At 32.3% G+C, this 22,239-nt stretch overlaps 2 protein-coding genes across 4 annotated transcripts; both read right to left on the bottom strand.

The window, feature by feature from the left end:
* Positions 1–1,285: 1,285 nt before the first annotated feature.
* Positions 1,286–3,302, bottom strand: Dhod (dihydroorotate dehydrogenase 2). 2 transcript variants are annotated; one of them, XM_083104360.1, is made up of 3 exons: positions 3,129–3,302; positions 2,473–2,832; positions 1,286–2,376 (listed from the first exon to the last, which is right to left on the bottom strand). In XM_083104360.1, exons 2-3 carry the CDS (start codon positions 2,822–2,824, stop codon positions 1,553–1,555), a joined length of 1,176 nt encoding a protein of 391 aa, XP_082960486.1. In that variant the 5' UTR covers positions 2,825–2,832; positions 3,129–3,302; the 3' UTR covers positions 1,286–1,552. The 2 variants fall into 2 exon arrangements, with proteins under 2 accessions (XP_082960486.1, XP_082960477.1); XM_083104351.1 differs by lacking the exon at positions 3,129–3,302 and adding an exon at positions 2,936–3,122.
* A 14,736-nt stretch (positions 3,303–18,038) lies between these two features.
* On the bottom strand, positions 18,039–19,625 carry LOC145974472 (uncharacterized). Of its 2 annotated transcripts, XM_083104331.1 has the most exons (3): positions 18,699–19,625; positions 18,366–18,621; positions 18,039–18,290 (listed from the first exon to the last, which is right to left on the bottom strand). In XM_083104331.1, the coding sequence occupies exons 1-2, from the start codon at positions 18,789–18,791 to the stop codon at positions 18,367–18,369; spliced, it is 348 nt and encodes a 115-aa protein (XP_082960457.1). In that variant the 5' UTR covers positions 18,792–19,625; the 3' UTR covers positions 18,039–18,290; position 18,366. The 2 variants fall into 2 exon arrangements, with proteins under 2 accessions (XP_082960457.1, XP_082960448.1); XM_083104322.1 differs by having other exon boundaries at positions 18,039–18,621.
* Positions 19,626–22,239: the final 2,614 nt, after the last annotated feature.

Below are 22,239 nucleotides of genomic sequence, written 5' to 3'. Positions count from 1 at the left end.
TATGTATGATAGATATGTGTACGAGTTATAGTTTTTATTATTTATAGATTTATCAAGTTAATAATTCAAGTTTATTTTTTTATAAGATTAAAATGATTCATCTGACGCTTGAGCTGAATTGAACCTACATGTATATTTATCTTGAATAAATGAAATTTGTTTTTCCTTTAAAACTCTTACGCATTTATTTGAAAAAATTCATTAATAAAATCATTAATAAAAATAATTTCTTTTTGTCCTAAAAATTACATTATTTTTGAATTTTTTAATTAAGTCAAGATATATAATTATGAGATGCTATGCACATATACATATATGTGGCATATATAGAAAAAGATCGATGAATAAATTTAACAAAATTTTAATAAATAAAATATTTGCACATAATTATAAAATTTGTCTCTGGTAAAAAAATAAAGTTTATGTATATTATAATGCACACCAATTATTATTATCATTCTTTTTTTCTTTATAATATTTTCTACAAATTGTGTTATTTGAAAGTCTGAAATAGATATTTCAATATACATTGTTAAGAATTAATAATTTAATCTTGCACTATAAGGATCAAATATAACAAGATTTTTTACTTTGAGCGTAATTAAAAAGTGATTAGAAATAAGAAATGTAATAAGAAATAATGTATTTAAGATATTTATATATTAATTAAATATATATATTAAATATATTATATATTATATATATTATATATTAAATAAATAAATGTATAAATAATAATAAACTATTTTATATTTTCATAAGATATTTCAGCGTATAAAATTTACAGTGATAAGTAAAAGTCCTTAGGATACACGTAATTAATAATATCAATTAATACTACAATTGTGTATTGAATTTTGTCTATAAAGATAGAAAGTTGTAATTATATATGTAATGAATTTTCTCATGTTAAGAAGAAATATATTTACAAAGAAAAATATTATTACTTAGGTTTTACATTCATCAAATTAATATGTGATTATTGTTATGTGAAGTATTGTTTCATTTCTTACATATTTTTCAATAAATTATGAAAATAATTAAAATCATCATTGTCATGACCTTTTAGTTAATTAGTATTTTGCACTTTAATAAAAAAAGTTTAATTTTAGAAGAATCTTGCGAACTGAGGAACTTTAATATTAATTTTATTAAAATTATAAATTAATTTTATTAGCAGATTTCACATTAGCAGATTTATTAGTGAGACTGTATATTAAGTCTAATTAAGTATAAAAAACTATTGCAATAAATCATAAATTATAAAATTTAAAACAGCCTGTACATAAAAAAATAATGTTTATGTAACAATGATTAGATATACCACAATATAATATACAAATAGATTGATGTAATATTGCTAACATATAACTTTAATTGGCTTTAATACAAATATAACTAATCTTAAATATAATTAATCTTATTCAATTACGATATAATCAACTGTATATAATATTTTTTATCTATCACATAATATATTCTTTATGTACATTGCATTGGATAATACGTTCACGTATATAAAGGCACTAGAATTATGTACAATAAAATATATTCATCTATTCTTGGTATCCTTGCCAACTACATCAGTCACAGAGGAAAAACCATTAGTTTCAAGTATTTCACATAATTCCCGTTTGATTTTGTCTACTATTGGTGGTCCATTATATACAAATGAAGTATAAAGTTGTATTAAGCAAGCACCAGCTTTTATTTTGACATAAGCGTCAGCACCAGAAAAAATACCACCTACACCAATAATTGGGATGCTGCCATGCGTTCGTTTATACATATCGGAAATGATAGCAGTAGAAATATCAGCAAGAGGTGCACCGCTGAGACCACCACTTTCTTCCTTATTCGAATTAATTAAATTCGGTCGCATGATTGTTGTATTGCACAAAACTAAACCATCAACTTTAGATTTCTTGTTTAAAATTACATCTGCTACATCTTGTCGTTCAGAATCTGATAAATCTGGTGCTAGCTTTAGAAGCAATGGCTGTTTACTATTGAGCAATTCTCTTGCTACATTTATTCTGGTCAATAATTGTTCTAAGTTTTTCTTGTTTTGCCAGGATCTTAAATCTGGAGTATTAGGACTAGACACATTTATCACAAAGTAATCTGCCACATCCATGAATCTTTTTATGCCATCGATATAATCTTGAACTGCGTCATTTGTCTCTTTGTTTTTTCCTAAATTCACACCAAGAATACCATTAAAATTCTTATTCTCTTTCAGTTTCTTAAGGTGTTCCCATACAACATCATGACCATCACTATTAAATCCATATCTATTTACAATTGCATTATCTTCCGGCAGCCTAAACACTCTGGGTTTTGGATTACCAGATTGCGGTTTAGGTGTTACAGATCCTGCAAAAGTTACAAGATACTTTACTATAAGATTATTTTATTTACAACTTTAATTTATTATTAATTTTATTATTTACAATTATACACAGATTTTACCTATTTCTACGAAACTAAAGCCAATCTTGTGCAACCCTTCTACTGCCTCTCCTTGTTTATCGAATCCCGCAGCCATGCCAATTGGATTCTTAAATTGCAAACCCAGCACAGTAGTTTGAAGTAAACTGGGGTCTTCTGTTTTCTGCTTCGACACAAGACCCCATTTCAGAGATTTCACTGCAAGATTGTGGGCAGTTTCCGGATCTATCAATTGAGCTAGAGGTATGACAACTTCGCTGTAGAACCTTTCGTTACCCTGATAGAGTGAAATACCACTGAACAAAGCAACGGCACTGCTTGTCACGGTGAAAAGCGATTTAAGTTTTGCCTTGTTATTTAATCGTTGTGCCATCTTAGCATCTGAAACATTTAATCAAACTTGTAAAAATTATCCTGATCCAATCAATATATGTGCGAATATAAATTTCAATTTCACTGAAATGTCTAACAAGCCAAAACTCACGTGATTGTTATCTAATAAATAACAATTAAGTTAAATTAAAATTAATAATTTTTATTAAATGTATAGATCCCAACATCACAAATATAGGTACAATTTTATGAAAACCATCATTCTCAAGTAATTATAACAAATCACTGTTGAAACATTTTAAATGAAGATAAAAACAAATACGTAAACTACAACAGAGACGAACCTGAGAATGAGAAGAATGTTAGATGTCATGATTGGCCATATCAGAGAGAAGAATGAGAGGTGTCATGGCCCGCTTTTAGGTGATCCCTGAAAGCGATACGCCCTCTGTGGACCTTAAAAACGTGCACCTAAACTACGAAGCCAAGGTGCACGAATGTTCTCAGAGGGTAACATATAAGGTGCACAATTTCTGGTTCTGTTCCGTGCTATGTGCACAAAATGGCGGTAGCACCAGTGCTGTATAGCAAGACGCTTACGTATATTAAATAAATTTTTAATGAGTTTTGTATGACTCTCTCTCTCTCTTTCTCTCTCTCTCTCTCTCTCTCTCTCTCATATATATATATATATATATATATATATATATATATATATATATATATATATATATATATATACAGGGTGACCCATTTTAACTTAGGCAGCCAAATAACTCGAAAAATAAGCAAGATAGAGAAAAATGTTTTAGACAAAAGTTGTATGGTTTCGAGGGGGCCATAAGATGGTGTCATTGGTTTGACCTTGAAGAGTCATTTGAAGGTCACGTGAAGGTCACTTCAATTTTTTTAAATGGAATACCCTATATATTTTTGTACATTCTTGTAGCTTATTTCGAGAGCTTTCCAAAACACTATAATTAAGTACCTTTCCGTTAAGTACTTTTTGAGTTATGATGCTTGAAATAATTTCTTAATTTTACATAAACCGTAAAATATCTTGTAAAATATTCATTTTTCGATTATCTTACCTTAATACTTTTATGTACAAAATAATGAGAGGAATCAATTGGTGTAAAGAAAACACATAGTTGTTTTTAAGAAAAAATATGGAATTGTTAATTGCAAATTACATATTTTTTCTTCGAAACAACTATGTGTTTTCTTTACACCAATTGATTCCTCTCATTATTTTGTACATAAAACTATTAAGGTAAGGTAATCGAAAAATGAATATTTTACAAGATATTTTACGGTTTATGTAAAATTAAGAAATTATTTCAAGCCTCATAACTCAAAAAGTACTTAACGAAAATGTACTTAATTATAGTGTTTTGGAAAGCTCTCGAGATGAGCTACAAGAATGTACAAAAATATATAGGATGTTCCATTTAAAAAAATTGAAGTGACCTTCACGTGACCTTCAAATGACTCTTCAAGGTCAAACCAATGATACCATCTTATAGCCCCCTCGAAACCATACAACTTTTGTCTAAAACATTTTTCTCTATCTTGCTTATTTTTCGAGTTATTTGGCTGCCTAAGTTAAAATGGGTCACCCTGTATAGAAATTTATTCATTATAGTATGATTACAACACTTGAAAATAAGATATTTTATTAGGCTATTAATAAATAATTTATATATTTACAGAGAGTTTGATATTAAAGTTTGATATTATTTTTAATGTAAAACGCGTACACATTTCTTAAGAATAAAAGTTCTAAATAATAAAGATGTATGTGTGTGTATATATATAAATGTGTATGTATATATATATATATATATACACATACATCTTTATTATTTAACATTTTTATTCTTATATATATATATATATATATATATGTGGGTGGGGGTATGTGTAGTATGTGTAGTATGTGTAGTATGTGTGGTATGTACGTATGTATGTACGTATATATGCATAAAAGCGATGCGAGAGTTACGTGAGGAAGCGAGAAGGACGAGTGAAATAAGAGCGAACGAGATAGAAATAGCACGAGCAACGAGGACTCGAGCTCGAGAATCAGATTTTTCTTGCGCGCTATTATTTTCCTCTTGCTCGCATCTATTACTGTCTCGCTCGCTTCTATTACTGTCTCGCTCGTTCTTGTTACTGTTTCGCTCGCTCTCGATTCTTGGGTCCGCTTATCTTTCCGAGCTGTCTATCACGATTGTCAAGTGTGACAGAGAAAGTAAGACCATGAGTAGAGAGCGAGCGAGATGACCTATCATCAAAGAGTTCCGAAGTCTCTTACAATCGGTTTCTTCGCTTCCTCTATCCATTCGCAATTCACGAAAATGTAAACATCTTATAAAATAAAAATTGAAACTTTTATTTTTAATTTCATCGGTTTGAAAGTAATTTTAATGAATTAAAGAGATTTTTGCGATTAAAATGATATCAAACACGACGTAAATCGGGTAATTTTTAATTAGTCTGATAATAAAAATTTTATAATTATATTTAACTAAATTTATGCGATTTATATAGTGTTTGATATTATTTTAATCTCAAAATTCTCATTATTCCATTAAAATTACTTTCAAATGAATAAAAAATGCATTTAATTTTTTGACATATATTCGTGAATATTATAAATGAAGTCTCATGTAAGAAACTTCGGAATCTGCGACATCGGGAATTTTTTCATTATTTATAATAATTATGAAAAATATATGAAAAAATTCCCGATGTCGCAGATTCCGAAGTTTCTTACATGAGACTTCATTTATAATATTCACGAATATATGTCAAAAAATTAAATGCATTTTTTATTCATTTGAAAGTAATTTTAATGGAATAATGAGAATTTTGAGATTAAAATAATATCAAACACGATATAAATCGCATAAATTTAGTTAAATATAATTATAAAATTTTTATTATCAGACTAATTAAAAATTACCCGATTTACGTCGTGTTTGATATCATTTTAATCGCAAAAATCTCTTTAATTCATTAAAATTACTTTCAAACCGATGAAATTAAAAATAAAAGTTTCAATTTTTATTTTATAAGATGTTTACATTTTCGTGAATTGCGAATGGATAGAGGAAGCGAAGAAACCGATTGTAAGAGACTTCGGAACTCTTTGATGATAGGTCATCTCGCTCGCTCTCTACTCATGGTCTTGCTTTCTCTGTCACACTTGGCAGTCGTGATAGATAGCCCGGAATGATAAGCGGACCCAAGAATCGAGAGCGAGCGAAACAGCAACAAGAACGAGCGAGACAGTAATAGGAGCGAGCGAGACAGTAATAGGAGCGAGCGAGACAGTAATAGGAGCGAGCGAGAGGAAAATAATAGCGCGTAAGAAAAATCCGATTCTCGAGCTCGAGTCCTCGTTGCTCGTGCTATTTCTATCTTGCTCGCTCCTATTACTATCTCGCTCGCTTCTGTTATTGTTTCACTCGCTCTTACGTACTCATATATTGTCATGTTCATCTCGTTATCAAGCCTGTCGCTGGCAAGCGGCCGATGACAAATTGTGACAAATAAATAAGTTAATCATTTTAAGATATATTTATAAGGGTATGCGAGTAATTTTAATGGAATAATAAAAATTTTGCGATTAAAATAACATCAAACACGGTATCAATCGGATAAATGTATTTAAATATATATAATCAAAATGTTTATTATCAGACTAATTAAAAATTATCCGATTTACGTCGTGTTTGATATCATTTTAATCGCAAAAATCTCAATAATTCATTAAAATTACTTTCATATCGATAAAATAAAAAATAAAAGTTTCAGTTTTTACTTTATAATCTCGTAAATTGCGAATGGATAGAGGAAGTGAAGAAGCCGATTGTAAGAGACTTCGGAATTCTTTGATGATAGGTCATCTCGCTCGCTCTCGACTCGCGGTTTCGCTGTCGCTCTCGCACTTGACAGGTCGTAAAGATAAGCGGACTCGGCTTCCTCGCGAATGTAAACATCTTATAAAATAAAAACTGAAACTTCTAATTTTTATTTTATCCATTTGAAAGTAATTTTAATGAATTATTGAGATTTTTGCGATTAAAATGATATCAAACACGACGTAAATCGGATAATTTTGAATTGGTCTGATAATAAAAATTTTGATTATATATTTAACTACGTTTATCCGATTGATACCGTATTTGATGTTATTTTAATCGCAAAATTTTCATTATTCCATTAAAATTACTTCTATACCCTTATAAATATATCTTAAAATAATTAACTTATTTATTTGTCATAATTTGTCATCAGCCGCTTGCCAGCGGCAGATTTGATAACGAGATGAGCATGACAGTATATGAGTACGTAAGAGCGAGTGAAACAATAACAGAAGCGAGTGAGATAGTAATAGGAGCGAGCGAGAGAGAAATAGTATGCCAGGCTGCAAGAAAGACTCGATTTCCGAGTCTTCGTTGCTCGTGCTATTGCTATCTCGTTCGCTTTTATTGCCATTTCGCTCTCTCTTATTACCTTCTCGCTTGCTCACATAACTCCCGTATACGCTACACACGCGCGCGCGCACGCACACACACACACACACAACTATATATATACAGGGTGACCCATTTTAACTTAGGCAGCCAAATAACTCGAAAAATAAGCAGGATAGAGAAAAATGTTTTAGACAAAAGTTGTATGGTTTCGAGGGGGCCATAAGATGGTATCATTGGTTTGACCTTGAAGAGTCATTTGAAGGTCACGTGAAGGTCACTTCAATTTTTTTAAATGGAACATCCTATATATTTTTGTACATTCTTGTAGCTCATCTCGAGAGCTTTCCAAAACACTATAATTAAGTACATTTTCGTTAAGTACTTTTTGAGTTATGAGGCTTGAAATAATTTCTTAATTTTACATAAACCGTAAAATATCTTGTAAAATATTCATTTTTCGATTATCTTACCTTAATACTTTTACGTACAAAATAATGAGAGGAATCAATTGGTGTAAAGAAAACACATAGTTGTTTCGAAGAAAAAATATGTAATTTGCAATTAACAATTCCATATTTTTTCTTAAAAACAACTATGTGTTTTCTTTACACCAATTGATTCCTCTCATTATTTTGTACATAAAAGTATTAAGGTAAGATAATCGAAAAATGAATATTTTACAAGATATTTTACGGTTTATGTAAAATTAAGAAATTATTTCAAGCATCATAACTCAAAAAGTACTTAACGGAAAGGTACTTAATTATAGTGTTTTGGAAAGCTCTCGAAATAAGCTACAAGAATGTACAAAAATATATAGGGTATTCCATTTAAAAAAATTGAAGTGACCTTCACGTGACCTTCAAATGACTCTTCAAGGTCAAACCAATGACACCATCTTATGGCCCCCTCGAAACCATACAACTTTTGTCTAAAACATTTTTCTCTATCTTGCTTATTTTTCGAGTTATTTGGCTGCCTAAGTTAAAATGGGTCACCCTGTATATATATATATATATATATATATATATATATATATGAGAGAGAGAGAGAGAGAGAGAGAAAGAGAGAGAGAGAGAGTCATACAAAACTCATTAAAAATTTATTTAATATACGTAAGCGTCTTGCTATACAGCACTGGTGCTACCGCCATTTTGTGCACATAGCACGGAACAGAACCAGAAATTGTGCACCTTATATGTTACCCTCTGAGAACATTCGTGCACCTTGGCTTCGTAGTTTAGGTGCACGTTTTTAAGGTCCACAGAGGGCGTATCGCTTTCAGGGATCACCTAAAAGCGGGCCATGACACCTCTCATTCTTCTCTCTGTTTTAAGTGATCTCTGAAAGCGATACTCCCTCTATGGACATTGAAAACGTGGACGTGAACTACAAAGCCATTGTCCATGAATGTTCTCAGAGGGTAATATATAATGTGCACAATTTCTGGTTTTGTTCCGTGCTATGTGCACGAAATGCCGGTAGCACCAGAGCTGTATAACAAGATACTTATGTATGTAAATTGATAGTAAATAAATTATTCAATCGCGAAAGATACTGTAATATTCAAAGAGGAAATAAATATTTTTCTATATTCATTGTCATATTTATATCTTTTTATTTACAAAACACAAAATGCCTGCTGTGGGATAAAAACATTTTTAATCGTATTTCTATAAATCTTCTTAATTAGCAGTAAACTGATCTTTGATATTTATCAATCATTTTTTTAATTATTTAAAAATTTAATTATTAATACATGTATAGAATTTGTCAAATTAATCACTGATTCTTCTGAAGTTTTTATAATTAAGATTCGAAAAATATAGATGTTGCAAAATATTTTAAGTCTCTTCCTTTATATAAAATATAAAGAATTCATATGTTCCATTCTAATATAGCTAACATTATTTATATATTTTTATTATAAATTTCATACCAGCATAATACTTTTGTGCTTAATACTTTATATAATACAATGTACTAAATTATAAAATTTAATATAATTACAAAATAGTATTACTATTAATAAATAAGTTGTATGTATACTGCCTTTTAGTTTCTAATCATTTCCAATCACTATACATTTCTATCCAATATATTCTCTTCTTCGAGTTCTTGGATTATTATGGTTTATTGTATTCCTTTGTGTTAACATCATAAAAATTACCATCACTTGTCATGCTTATTTCTTCCTATGGAGTCCATCGGAATACTTTCTATGGACATTTGTTCTCAGGTATAGATATTCAAATCACTGTAGTTGCCTTTTTCTATTTTCTCGATTATTGTCCCTTTTTCTTTCATTTTATTTAAAAATATTAATATAATTAATATAACAAATATTTATATAATCTTGGTATCTCTCTTGGTCTTCCCCTTCGACCTGTCCGGCATGGGTGATCCTATCAGTAACTACGGTCGGTATTCATAATTCACTTTTATATTTAAGATCATACTTAAAATTATCTTAAATATAAGAAAAGTCTATATGAATATCGGCGTATGTTACTGCCGGCATAGCTCTCAGGTTCATTAAAGTACTCAAACCTCCTCACCCGACAAATGCCTTCGTTAAGGTGGAGACACAATCGAGGAGGAAAAATTTTTTATTTTCTTTCAATACAGAATTTAATACAAAAGTTAATGTAAAATATAATATAATTTGAAATGTAATACAAAATAATTTATTACACGAAAATGTCCAAAATATATGTATAATATTTTATAATACAAAATTTACTAAAAATTTTTACATAGTCTAGACAAGATTAGCGATGATTAATTCCTAAGATTATTGGAATTTTAATATATTTTCCTTAGCATTAAAGGAATATTGAAAAAATTTTAATGATCACCTAACAGCCCTAACAATCCTTTTTTTTTTTTTTTTTTTTTACTTGGGGAAAATGTTCCTTCTGCACACCCCGCCGGGGTAGTGTTGAGCTCTCACATACATAAAATTTCGTATTACATAAAAATACATAAATTTCGTATTACATAAGTATATAAAATTTCGCAAAAAAATTCATATTACTATGAAAATTATTGAGTGTTAACAATTTAATTTTCATCCTTATATAAATGAAATACCTATTAAAAAAAACACTCAAAAAAATATTGACCCCTTCAAAATTGTTAATATTAATAATATAATTATTGAAATATTTATTAATCTGTTTTCCCCTAATATTATTTAAACCTACATTTCCTGATTCTTTAAAAGATACATAATATATTAATCACCTAAATTAATCACATAATAGCCCTAACAATCCTCTACTTCTTGAAAGGAAAATTAAAAAATCTTAATGATCACCTAATAGCCCTAACAATCCTATTTCTCGATTAAATGAAATTATTCGAGGAAAGTCTATCTCTAATCACGTATATTTTAATTACGTGCCCTAATTACATTCTCTAACCGCGTGCCCTAACCGCGTGAATAAATGTCCGACATTACGTACTATTGTACGTAAAGCTTTTCTTCAGGCCAGTTGAACTTACTTTTCGTTGATCCTGGCCACTTTCTCGCTCGATCTCAAATCAGAGATCGAAAAAGGAGATAAACACTCCTTCTTTTGCCGATTAATTACCGGCAAATGAGTGTAAATATTTCACGCTCATCGTAACGATCGCTCGATTTTACGATCGTTCGTTAAATATTTGAATATAATTTTATTTTAACTCAAATAAAGCCAAATTACTACAAATTTCTGTATATTATATTTTCTAATAAAATATAAAATTCATGTGTGTGTATAACTTTTATCATATTACAAATTATTTAATTAATTAATCATTTGGCTTTATATTAAGTTAAAGTAAAGTTTAAAAACAATATCTACAAACAAATTCTATGATGGATGAGCTATAAGAAATTAGAATAAAATAAGTGCGCGTTATAAAAATAAAGTAGCATCAAAAATTGATAAAATTAAAATTGATAAAATAAAACGTATTTCACGCGTGTTCCTTTGATAATCAAAATATATTTGGATTATGAAAGAACTCGCGATAAAACAATTGAATTATATACGTAAATAATTAGCATAAAGGCTCCGTGATGAACTTAATAAATAATCAATTTAATCAATAAATTAAAACACTTCTATAATGTAATATTCCGCGTTAGTGCATATTTTATAATATATAAAATATTTTGACAACGACTTATCAATAACATTATGTTCGATTTTGGCGACGTAAACAATAGGATGCTATTGTTTGTACGTTATGGTTTTGCTATCATTTATTCGGTAACACTCGAGCAGTAAAGTAATGATGCAAAATGCTTCGTATGTTAATTAATTGTTTAATAAATAATCGATTAATTAATCTATAAATTAAAATACTTCTGTTATTTAATATTTAGCGTTAATGTATATTTTATAATGTATAAAATATTTCGGCAACAAATTATCAATAACATGGTGTTCGACTTTGGCAATATAAAATATAAACAGTAGCGCGCTACATTACGGCTTTGTCATCATTCGCACGGTGACTCTCGAGTAATAAAGTAGTGATGAGAAATGCTTCGTATTATTGTACAATTAAACACGATTACGATTAGTATCAAAACATAATTTGCTATAAATATTAATAATTAAAAATTAATTAACTTTTGATAAACGACATGAAACTGTATCGCAACGATAAATATTTATCGAATCGTAATCATTTACTACTGCGAATAAAAATTGAAACAGAGAATACATGAAAGGGGACAAGAGAATTAAATATATTATGATCTTTTGATCATCGATGCTTATTATAATATTTCTTTAACAATATTAGAATTAAATATATTTCGACCAATGCTTTAAATTTTCTCAATCCTGGTTAATTAAACAATATACAATTTAATCGAGAATCGATTTAATGTGATAGGAATCCAACATATTAAATAATCACATCGATGTTCGCAATCTTTACGGACAATAATTATTATTTTAATACTTAGAGTCACAAATATATTTCATCCGTGTTACTTGATCATTCTACTTAACAATCTAAATATAATTTGGGGGGAGGGGGGATTGTGGAAGAACACGAAGTAAAACAATCGAAATATAGATGCAATTAATTAGCATGACGAATGATGAATAGTTTAATAAATAATCGATTAATCTTAATCAATAAATTAAAATACTTCTATAATTTAATATTCCTCGCGCAAATATTTTATATTACAGAAAATATTACGGCAACGAGAGAATTATCAATAACACCGTGTTCGACCATGATAAACAGTATCGCGCTTTGTTAATATGTTACACGGCTTTATTATTATTCTTTATTATCATTCGCACAGTGACCTTGAGTAGTGACGTGAGAGACGTTTCACATATTATCAAATTCTTCCTTTACATAGTCAACCTTGGCGATATAAACAGTACCGCGGTAATGTTTCTGACTTACGATCATTCGCTCAGTGGCTTTTGAGCAGTGAAGTAGTGATGTGAGACATATCATATATTATCAAATTCTTTCTCTGAACACAATTGCAAGTGCAACGAGGAACTTTTCGTGAATGAGTGTAAGTGCAACGAGGAATTCAAATGAGTGCAAGGAGGATTGAAGTGCCACGAGGAAAAAGCGAAGAAAGCAAAAGAAAGAAGGAGGTTTTGGAAATGGATGGACCAATAAGATATGATGTAAGTCATTAATATAAATTATTTATCACATTCATTATTTATTATATTGTTGCGTCCCCGCGTCCCGTCCCGCTGAATGTATTCGTCACCCGTTGAATTCTTTCGAAGAAGATCGTTTCCGCGCGCGTTGTCAAGATGTTGTTATAAACAACGACTGTCAGAGAGTCTGAGCCCAGCTGTCAAGCTGTGCGGACGCGCGTCTATTTGTGATCCGTTTTACGATTATTCTGAATTCTTGTATGTCACTCGCGGTTTATTAAAATTCTTGTGCACCTTAAATCGCGTTATTAGTTACGAGTGCACGAGCGTCAGCGTATGCCTAAAGTCACTAGATATACAAAGTACCGCAATTATTCGCCATTTTGGCTCCAATAAGCGGTTTATTCAAATTATATATTTACATGACCCCTTAATGATAATGTATTTTTGGCAATTAATTTCAGCCATTTTTTGCATTTTTTGTTGTTATTTTCGCTTTTTGGGATGCGAAATAAACGAAAACCTTTTTCGCTTTGATTTCTATAGCCTTTTACACAACAATCTAGTCACGAATGCTTCTCAGATTTCACATACAGGTTAGAAAATTGCACTTAAAGTGTACATACATACGTAAAAAAAGTGTGCACTTGTACTTTTTGGCGTCATTTTGGCTCCAAATCCTTATACATTGAGTCTTATGGATTGCGGTACTTTGTATATCCAGTGACTTTACGTATGCCGATTGTGTCGCGCGCGTTCGATATATATCGTTCCGCGGACGCAACAATATATAAATTATTTATCATTAGTATATATTCAAAATATACATATTTCACGTTTCGTTTTATTTCTTTGATAGTGATTTAATAGTGATTTTAAATTGTAACATATATAATACATATACTTATAAAAAATATCCCATTTTATTTTAAAATGATTAAAACATTTATAAAATTTTTTATTAATATTTTCAGATACTTCTTATGTTTTATAAAATATTTCATATTAATATATTTATTTAAATATTTCACATATAAAAAAATATAAATTTTTTTATTTATCGTATTACTAAAAGTTTATATCTAAAAAATATAAATTATTTTGTAATTACGCAATTTATAATATTAAAATATATCTATTTAAAAGTAAAAATGTAAAAATTAATTGCGCGCAATAATTAGTTTTAAAATCAATTATTTTAAACATTGCTTTATGTAATATATTTTCTCTTATCCTTTATATTTTTATTTATCGTTTATATTTGTGAATTTAAATTTGTATAGTATATTACAAAATAAATTCCACAAAATATATTATATATAAAATTATATATAATATAACCCTCCCATTGGGTACACCTTGTCGGGGTGGGAGGGCTTAGTACTTGGATGGTGCCTTGAGGTTTATCTTAAATTTTTTCTATTTAGGATAAATCTTAAGGAGCCTGAAGGGGAAGCTAAGTACCCTTTCGCGTCGTCGGTGCCATCAACGTGTCGCGGACGGCGGCGTTTCGTTACCGCGTTTTCGCGTTTAGCTTTTTCGCGTCATCGCGTCATCGCGTTTTCGCGTTGGACTTTCTCGTAATCTTCTCGTTAGTGAAATGAGATTTTCGTACCGAAACCGGGAGTGCCGTTCAAAGTATATATATATTAAGTATATACATCGCGCGACTAAATAGAAAATTTTTCATCGTATCGAAATAGTGCGAGACAATCGTTCAGTATCGCGCGTAAAAGTGCGGAAATAGCGATAAAAATATCGCACGTGAGTGCGAGAGTGCCGATAAAAGTATCGCGCGTCTAAGACTGAGAGGAGGAGAAGGCCTAGGAAAGGCATCGGGCGCCGGCAGAGCAACCTTCTGGTAAGTAATTTATTTATTTGTAATTATATATTAAATATTTATTATAATTGCATACGCGCAATTTAAATTGAACAATTAATCGCGTAACTTAATTTTTTATTTACATGATTTAAATAAGAGAGAATTGGGGAAAAGGATTGGAGATTTTTACAAAAACTATAATTTTGTAAACTTTTATATAAAGTTATTAGAAAATTATTAATAATGTTCTTTTTTCACAAAATTTGTAGAATTATTTTATTAATCTGCTTATTATTACGTGCATGGAATATAAAATTCAATGCGAACAATAATAATTTTTTGAAATATTAATTATTGTGAACGCTATTATAATTTAGATTTTTTATTCGTATGTTATAGATCGCAACAACCCTCATGATCTGAGAGGAGGAAGAGGCCTAGGAGAGGCATCCTGCACCGGCGGAACAACCTGATAGTAAGTATTATTATTTATATTAATTATTATGTCTTATTATATTATTATTATTATTATATTATTATTATTATTTTATTATTAATTATTATATATTAATTATTAAAATCGCGAACACATATTAACTTGATTCATTTATTTGAATTATTTAAACAAGAAAAAATAAGGAAAATTTTTATAACAATTTTTTCTATAAAAGTTTCCACTTAAAAATTGAAATTATTTATAAAATTATTTCATATTTATACATTTATTTATAATTCGGATATAAAATTCAATGCGTACAATAATAATAATTTCTTAAAATATTAATTATTTTAAGCGCTACTAAATTTGAATTTTATATTTGTATGTTACAGACAACTTAGCTCCAATATCAACTCCGCTGTTGCGCATCAGTGCTGGTGAGTAATGAATTTTTATTTTGAAGCAATGGACTTATAAATGCATGTAGATAAGTCCGTTGCTTTTAACTCTCGGACGGTGGGACGCATGTACGAATTTTAATCAATTTTAAATCATAAAAAAATTTCTTTTATATGTATTTTTATTCTATATTTCTAAAATAAAATTTTATACTAAATTGTAAATTTATATTTTTAAACTTTTATAAAAAGAATAAATTGTAATTTTATCTTTTTAAACTTTTATAAAAAGAAATATTAATTGTGTATCAAAATTAAAGTAGAAAGAAACATATTTCTAAAATAAAGATGATATCTTTATTGCAATTTTATGATAAACATACATCAGATGTTTAATTCCGTTGTATATGAGCTTTAAAACAGTTTTAAAGATATAGATTTTTAATAATCTGCCGACCGAGAGTTAAGATGCATGCTAATTATATTCTATACATGCATGAGTAGTATATATTTTGCGATTTCTGAAGACTAAATGACACGCGCGTCTAAAAAACGATCGGACTATTGCACGATTGTAAACACCGATCGTGACACTTCTCATTCTTCTTTCTGGCAAAACCAAAAATTACATTCTAAAATCTTTGGGGAGTTTAAAATAGAACAATCTACATAGTTTATATATTTTTGCCTTGTATAATATATATATATATATATATATATATATATATATATATATATAATGATAAAATAAATATTTTGTAAGAGCAATAAAATAAGAGAAGGATATTCTATTATACATATATATAATGATAAAATAAATATTTTGTTAGAGCAATAAAATAAGAGAATGATATTCTTTTATAGAGATTAGAATTGTAATTTCCCCATAGATTTCGAGATGCAACATGATTGGTAGGATCTACATAGATAAACAGGACTGCTTATTAATAAAATGATTTTATTCTTTTTTTTGGTTACACTATATCCGTGATAAATTGAATGTTTCGCTTGATATAATCAAAAGCAAAAAAATGGAAAGAAAAAATGTTATTGACATTTGTAAGAAAGTTAAATATGCACTAAATGACATTAAAAATACATTATTATATACTTCATTATATAAAATTCATTATATATTTCATTATATATATTTTTTCAAAGACCAATGGCCTATGTAATGATAGTTAAGAGTTTAAAAAAAGGAGTCTCTCTCTCTCACACACACAAAAGAAAGTCACATTATCATTTTATGACATAATCGCAATAAGTATAGAAACATAAGTATCGAACATGATATTTATTAATATCTTTGTCCATAACATGATATATGTCAATCATATTCGATATTTGTTATTATATATTTATATCTTATTAAAATTACACAATTTTAATATTTAACATGAGTAGTAAGACTATGAGGTTTCTAACGCAGGGGCTCCGAGGGGGGGTGAGGGGCGAGGGGGAACCGCGGGCGGGGGGGGGGTGACGTCACGGGGGGGGTGACGTCACGCGGGGGGGGGGGGGTGACGTCACGTGCGGGGGATGATGACGTCACGCGGGGATGATGACGTCACGTGCGGGGGATGATGACGTCACGCGGAGATGATGACGTCACGCGGGGGATGATGACGTCACGCGGAGATGATGACGTCACGCGGGGGATGATGACATCACGCGGGGGATGATGACGTCACGCGATGGATGAGGGGGTCCGCGCGGGTAGGGGGGATCCGCGGCGCGAGCGATGGACGAGGGGGTCCGCGCGGGTAGGGGGGATCCGCGGCACGAGCGATGGACGAGGGGGTCCGCGCGGGTAGGGGGGATCCGCGGCGCGAGCGATGGACGAGGGGGTCCGCGCGGGTAGGGGGGATCCGCGGCGCGAGCGATGGACGAGGGGGTCCGCGCGGGTAGGGGGGATCCGCGGAAAGAAGACGGTGGTGTGAGAAGAATAGCGCTACGTGTGGGAAAAGGATAGCGTAAAGTGTGTGAAGAGGACAGTGCGACAAGGATGACACGTGACATCATCAACATGTGACAAGGATGGCGTCAACGTGGGACAAGGACAACGCATTATAAGATGCCACATAGGTGGGAGCAGGACGACGCAAAGGTAAGTGAGTGATAGCGACGAGCTTGTGAATGAGAGAGAACGATAATAGCGCGAAGAGAACGCATACGAAAGAGAACTATAATATCGCGAGAACAACGTGTGCGAGAGAGAACGATAATAGCTAAGATAACGCGTGCGAGCGAGAACGAAGATATCGCGAGACTTACAACTAACGCGAGACTTATTGTTAGAACGATAGCGCGTACGAAAGAGAGAGAGAGAACGATATTGCTATACTTACAACTAGCGCAAGAGAGACGCAAGGGATGGGAACGCAAGGAGAGGCGCGTAAATAAATACATTTCTTTTCAATACTAAATATAACATTTATTTAAAATGTGTGTGTGTGTATTATACAATTTGTGTGTGTGTGTGTGTGTGTGTGTGTGTGTGTGTGTGTGTGTGTGTGTGTGTGTGTGTGTGTGTGTGTGTGTGTCTAATAAAATAATAATATAATAATATAAAATTTAAAATTTAAAAAATATAATAATAATAAGAATAGTAATATAATAATATAAAATTTAAAATTTAAAAAATATAATAATAATAAGAATAGTAATATAATAATAAAATAAAAATATAAAAATATAAAATACATGGGGAGGCCGCTCCTGCAACAGAAAAAGAGACATTTCATTAGCTTTATTTTAATAATTAATAATAAAAATTATAAAAAATAGATATACCTTAGCCCCCTGGGGCTACTAAGTCCTCCCACTCCTCCTCTTCTTCCCAATCTTCCTCTTCTTGGACCCATATCTCTTCTTCTTCGTGGGGCTCTTCCCCGAAGAGCCGCCGCAGATCAAATATATCTCCATCTAGGCCCTCCGGGGTGTCGCCCCACACGTCTCCAAAATTCTCCCTCTCGGCCCGGCGCACCGCCCGCACCCACTGGCGGTGCTCTATGTTCATGAAGCCCGGTATGCGGACTTCATCCTGGAACTACATAAAAAGTATAATTAATATAAATACAAAATTTTTTACACTTTTTCACAAAATAATCACAAAACACTACTTACGTTCCACGTGAAAGTCATGTTGAGTGCTACGATACATAATATGTCCATCAATTTCGTCTTCCAGTCCTTGTACAATGATGCAAGATGATCCATTGTTTTTTAAACTTTTACACACTTCTTACTCGCGCACTTCTAAACTCTTTCTGATGAGAGAACGAGGTCTCGGCACGAGATTTTATAGCAGAGATGCGACATTATCACCATATCAAAAACGCGTCGTAAGACAAAAGTATACGCGGTCCCATGCAACTCTCAGCGTGGTATATAATATAATATTAATATTATCATATCGCTACTTTGTGAGGAGACAACGAGGTCTCGACACGAAACTTTAGAATAGGGACATATCATTATCGCTTTACCAAAAACGCGTCGTAAGACAAAAGTATGCATGATATAATATAACATTATAATGTGTCAACCCTGCTCGAACGGTCATCGAACGCAAACGAACGCTCGTCGAACGGTCATCGAACGGAAACGAACGCTCGTTGAACGGTAATTGAACGATCATCGAACGGAAATGAACAGTCATCGAACGGAATTGAACGGTAATTGAACACCCGTCGAACGGAAACGAACGCCCGTCGAACGGTAATCGAACGGAAACGAACGGTAATCGAACGGAATTGAACGGTAATTGAACGCCCGTCGAACGGAAACGAATGCCCGTTGAACGGTAATCGAACGGAAACGAACACCCGTTGAACGGTCATCGAACGGTAATTGAACAGTAATCGAACGGAAACAAACGCTCGTCGAACGGTAATTGAACGGTAATCGAACGGAAACGAACGCCCGTCGAACGGAAACAAACGCTCGTTGAACGGGAATGAACGCTCGTCGAACGGTCATCGAACGTAAAACTATATTCAATTATCAAATATTTAAATGTTTTATCATGTACCACAATGTAGTATCGAAATACAATATCTGTGGCAGCTGTGTCGCGTACGGAAACACGATACTGCACACGTACATAGATAGAGATGAGGAAAGAAAGGAGAGAATAAGAAAGACGATAAAAATATATTGCATCATCAATTTATTATAAATATGGATTCGATGAATCATGATGTTTCAACCACCAATTATAAATCTTAAATACATTTTCTAAAGCACAATTTTTTACATGATTTTCACAACGTACAGTATTCTTAACATCTAACTTATTTAAAGAAGCTACATCCTCATAATCTGCATCCAAAGTTTCGATAATCACATCGTTTCTTGCATCATTGTCCAGTATATCGGCTAGCCATTGCCGTTTTTCATGCCCTTTAACGTACACGAGAGGTGACGCATCATCATCCTCCCCCGTTGCACCCATCACCGCTGTCGTAATTAAACGTTTCGATTTCCAATATGAAACGTGTCCATCATTCCACGATAATCCATGGTGATTTTTCATCAACCATAAAACCTGACATCTCTCAGATTTTGTGAGCATGTGCCATGGTTCGGGACATGTAAAAATATAATGAGAAAGTACGGATCCCTTTCTCAGAACAGCAGCTTCCTTCACGACAAAATTTTTCCCAACGATAAATCCTTGTAGATCCACAAACGTTGGCACAGCCATGATGACAAGATCCGATCGCAGACTGATGTCGATCGTCAAACATCTCAATCTTTTATATTTTTTCATATGCAATGGAGGGGATATTTGCTGACTTATGTAATTTTGCGGACTACATTGGTCAATGGATTATATTCGACAACCCGATCGTGCAAGATGAGACAGTAGGCGGTAGTATTCGCCGGTATATTTTCCCTGCATTCAAACTCTATTCTCACGTCCACGGTAGCAGTTTTGACAGACTCGTTTTGTCGCGAGCAATCAATGACCGCGAGAGGACCGCAATGTAGAAACTTTGAAATGGTTAATAGCGTTGCATTATCATCGCATCCATAATAAGATTTGCGAAAACGAGAGTACATGTTGAATAGAACGGCGAATCTATTTTTTTCAAAATCTAAATTTAAATCATCATAGGGATAAAATTCCGAGTTTAAATAGAGTTTAACGTTGGTTAATTTGCAGTCATCGAATAATGTAACATCTTGTGACACTGAATTCTTTTTACCAGTTTGCAATGCAAAGATCACGTATCGTGGTTTCTCTAGCTGGGAGGCGGCTTTCACGGTCCATGAATGCTTAGTCGTGCTATGCAGCAGAGGAAATTCGTATAGATCCCAAGATCTGAAACTCATATTCAAGTATCGTCCGCTTTCCAACATTCGCAACATCGACAATTTATTAATCTCGTTCAATATTACATGAGGCATACGCCACTGTATCTTGAGTAATTCAATCTCTGCCTCCGACGATGGGTGTCCGAATAGACAATTATTATCGTTGCGCGAACGTATCAAAATCAATTCGTGACGAGCGTTAATCACAACGCGTTTATAATCTTCGCAAAATCCCAGCAGCATGTTGAGCGGTACACAATAGTTGAAATAATTTTTGTCACCATTGTACGTCAAATCCCACGCAGCGTTCTTCAAGTTTATACTTTTCTGGTGTGTTAGAGAGACATAATTTTTGAGCGTCGAAGTTATTCCAACATTTCTGTTGCGATCAATCTCTACTCCGTCGAGTTCGTATCGAAGCTCATCAAACATGAATGCGACGCAATTGTTTCCCAATACAACCTTCATTTCGTCATTCGCTTTACGCACATTAAACCTTCCCTCGATGTAAAGAAAGCTTTCGCACGGTAACGTGTACAAATCCTGATGTTGTATAGGTATTCGTATCTCGTCGCTGTATCCAAGCATCGTATTGGCGTACGGATTGTATGTATGAGTCTCAATCTTGACGATGCGATCGTCAAAGACTGGTTCACCTCCGATATTCAAAATATCAATCATTCTTTTCGTACGATGAATCCCAATGATTTTAAAAATTCACGATTCAACGCGCTCAGCTTCTTCTTAATGGCTATCTTATTATTGTCACCCGATACCGCAATAGTATTGTCCCTCGTAAAAGTATTGTCTCTCGCGTGCTCCGTTTCGTTCAGCACGAGCATACTATGTTTGTCGCCGCCGTATATGCAATCTTACGGTAATTTCCTCTCCTCGAAAATCGAGCAATCGACCTCTTTGATCCACAATACGTATTGTTAAATCCGTAATGCTCCGTACGATGATCGGCAGGTAAATGATCTGTGCCGGCGTTTCCGATATCTTATATCCTGGTGGTACGCTCGGTGAAAATTCATGTATTGTGTGTACGCGCATGCCATTGCTGTACGCACCAGTAGTCATGTTACATTCTATACGAATAATATTTACGTTTATAATATTAACTGGTTCGTCCGATTCGTACCACTCGCGAGGTTGCAATATACGATTCGATGAGAATCCAAGCAAGGATCCTACATTGTTGGGTTTGGTAAAGTTTATTCTGTAGGCACATTTGATTTCGCTCTTTAGCGTGCTATGATTGGCGCGGAGCGCTATTGGATATTCCTCATCATAATCGTTTTCAACATCTCTGGAAAGGTGTTCATCTTGCAAAATTGCACGTTTG

The sequence above is a fragment of the Camponotus vicinus genome, unplaced genomic scaffold (genome assembly GCF_025532165.1).
Source record: "Camponotus vicinus isolate PSW18456_S1 unplaced genomic scaffold, iyCamVici1.0 SCAF_1, whole genome shotgun sequence".
Classification (NCBI taxonomy): Eukaryota; Metazoa; Arthropoda; class Insecta; order Hymenoptera; family Formicidae; genus Camponotus; species Camponotus vicinus.
The sequence above is the reverse complement of the archived record's forward strand: the minus strand, read 5'-3'. Positions and strand labels throughout refer to the sequence as shown.

Coding starts and splice junctions, on each gene's coding strand:
- Dhod (XM_083104360.1), bottom strand. CDS start 2,824: ATGGCACAACGATTAAATAACAAGGCAAAACTTAAATCGCTTTTCACC. Junction 2,377..2,472: donor CTTTAGTTTCGTAGAAATAG/GTAAAATCTGTG, acceptor TAACTTTTGCAG/GATCTGTAACACCTAAACCG.
- LOC145974472 (XM_083104322.1), bottom strand. CDS start 18,791: ATGGATCATCTTGCATCATTGTACAAGGACTGGAAGACGAAATTGATG. Junction 18,622..18,698: donor ACATGACTTTCACGTGGAAC/GTAAGTAGTGTT, acceptor CTTTTTATGTAG/TTCCAGGATGAAGTCCGCAT.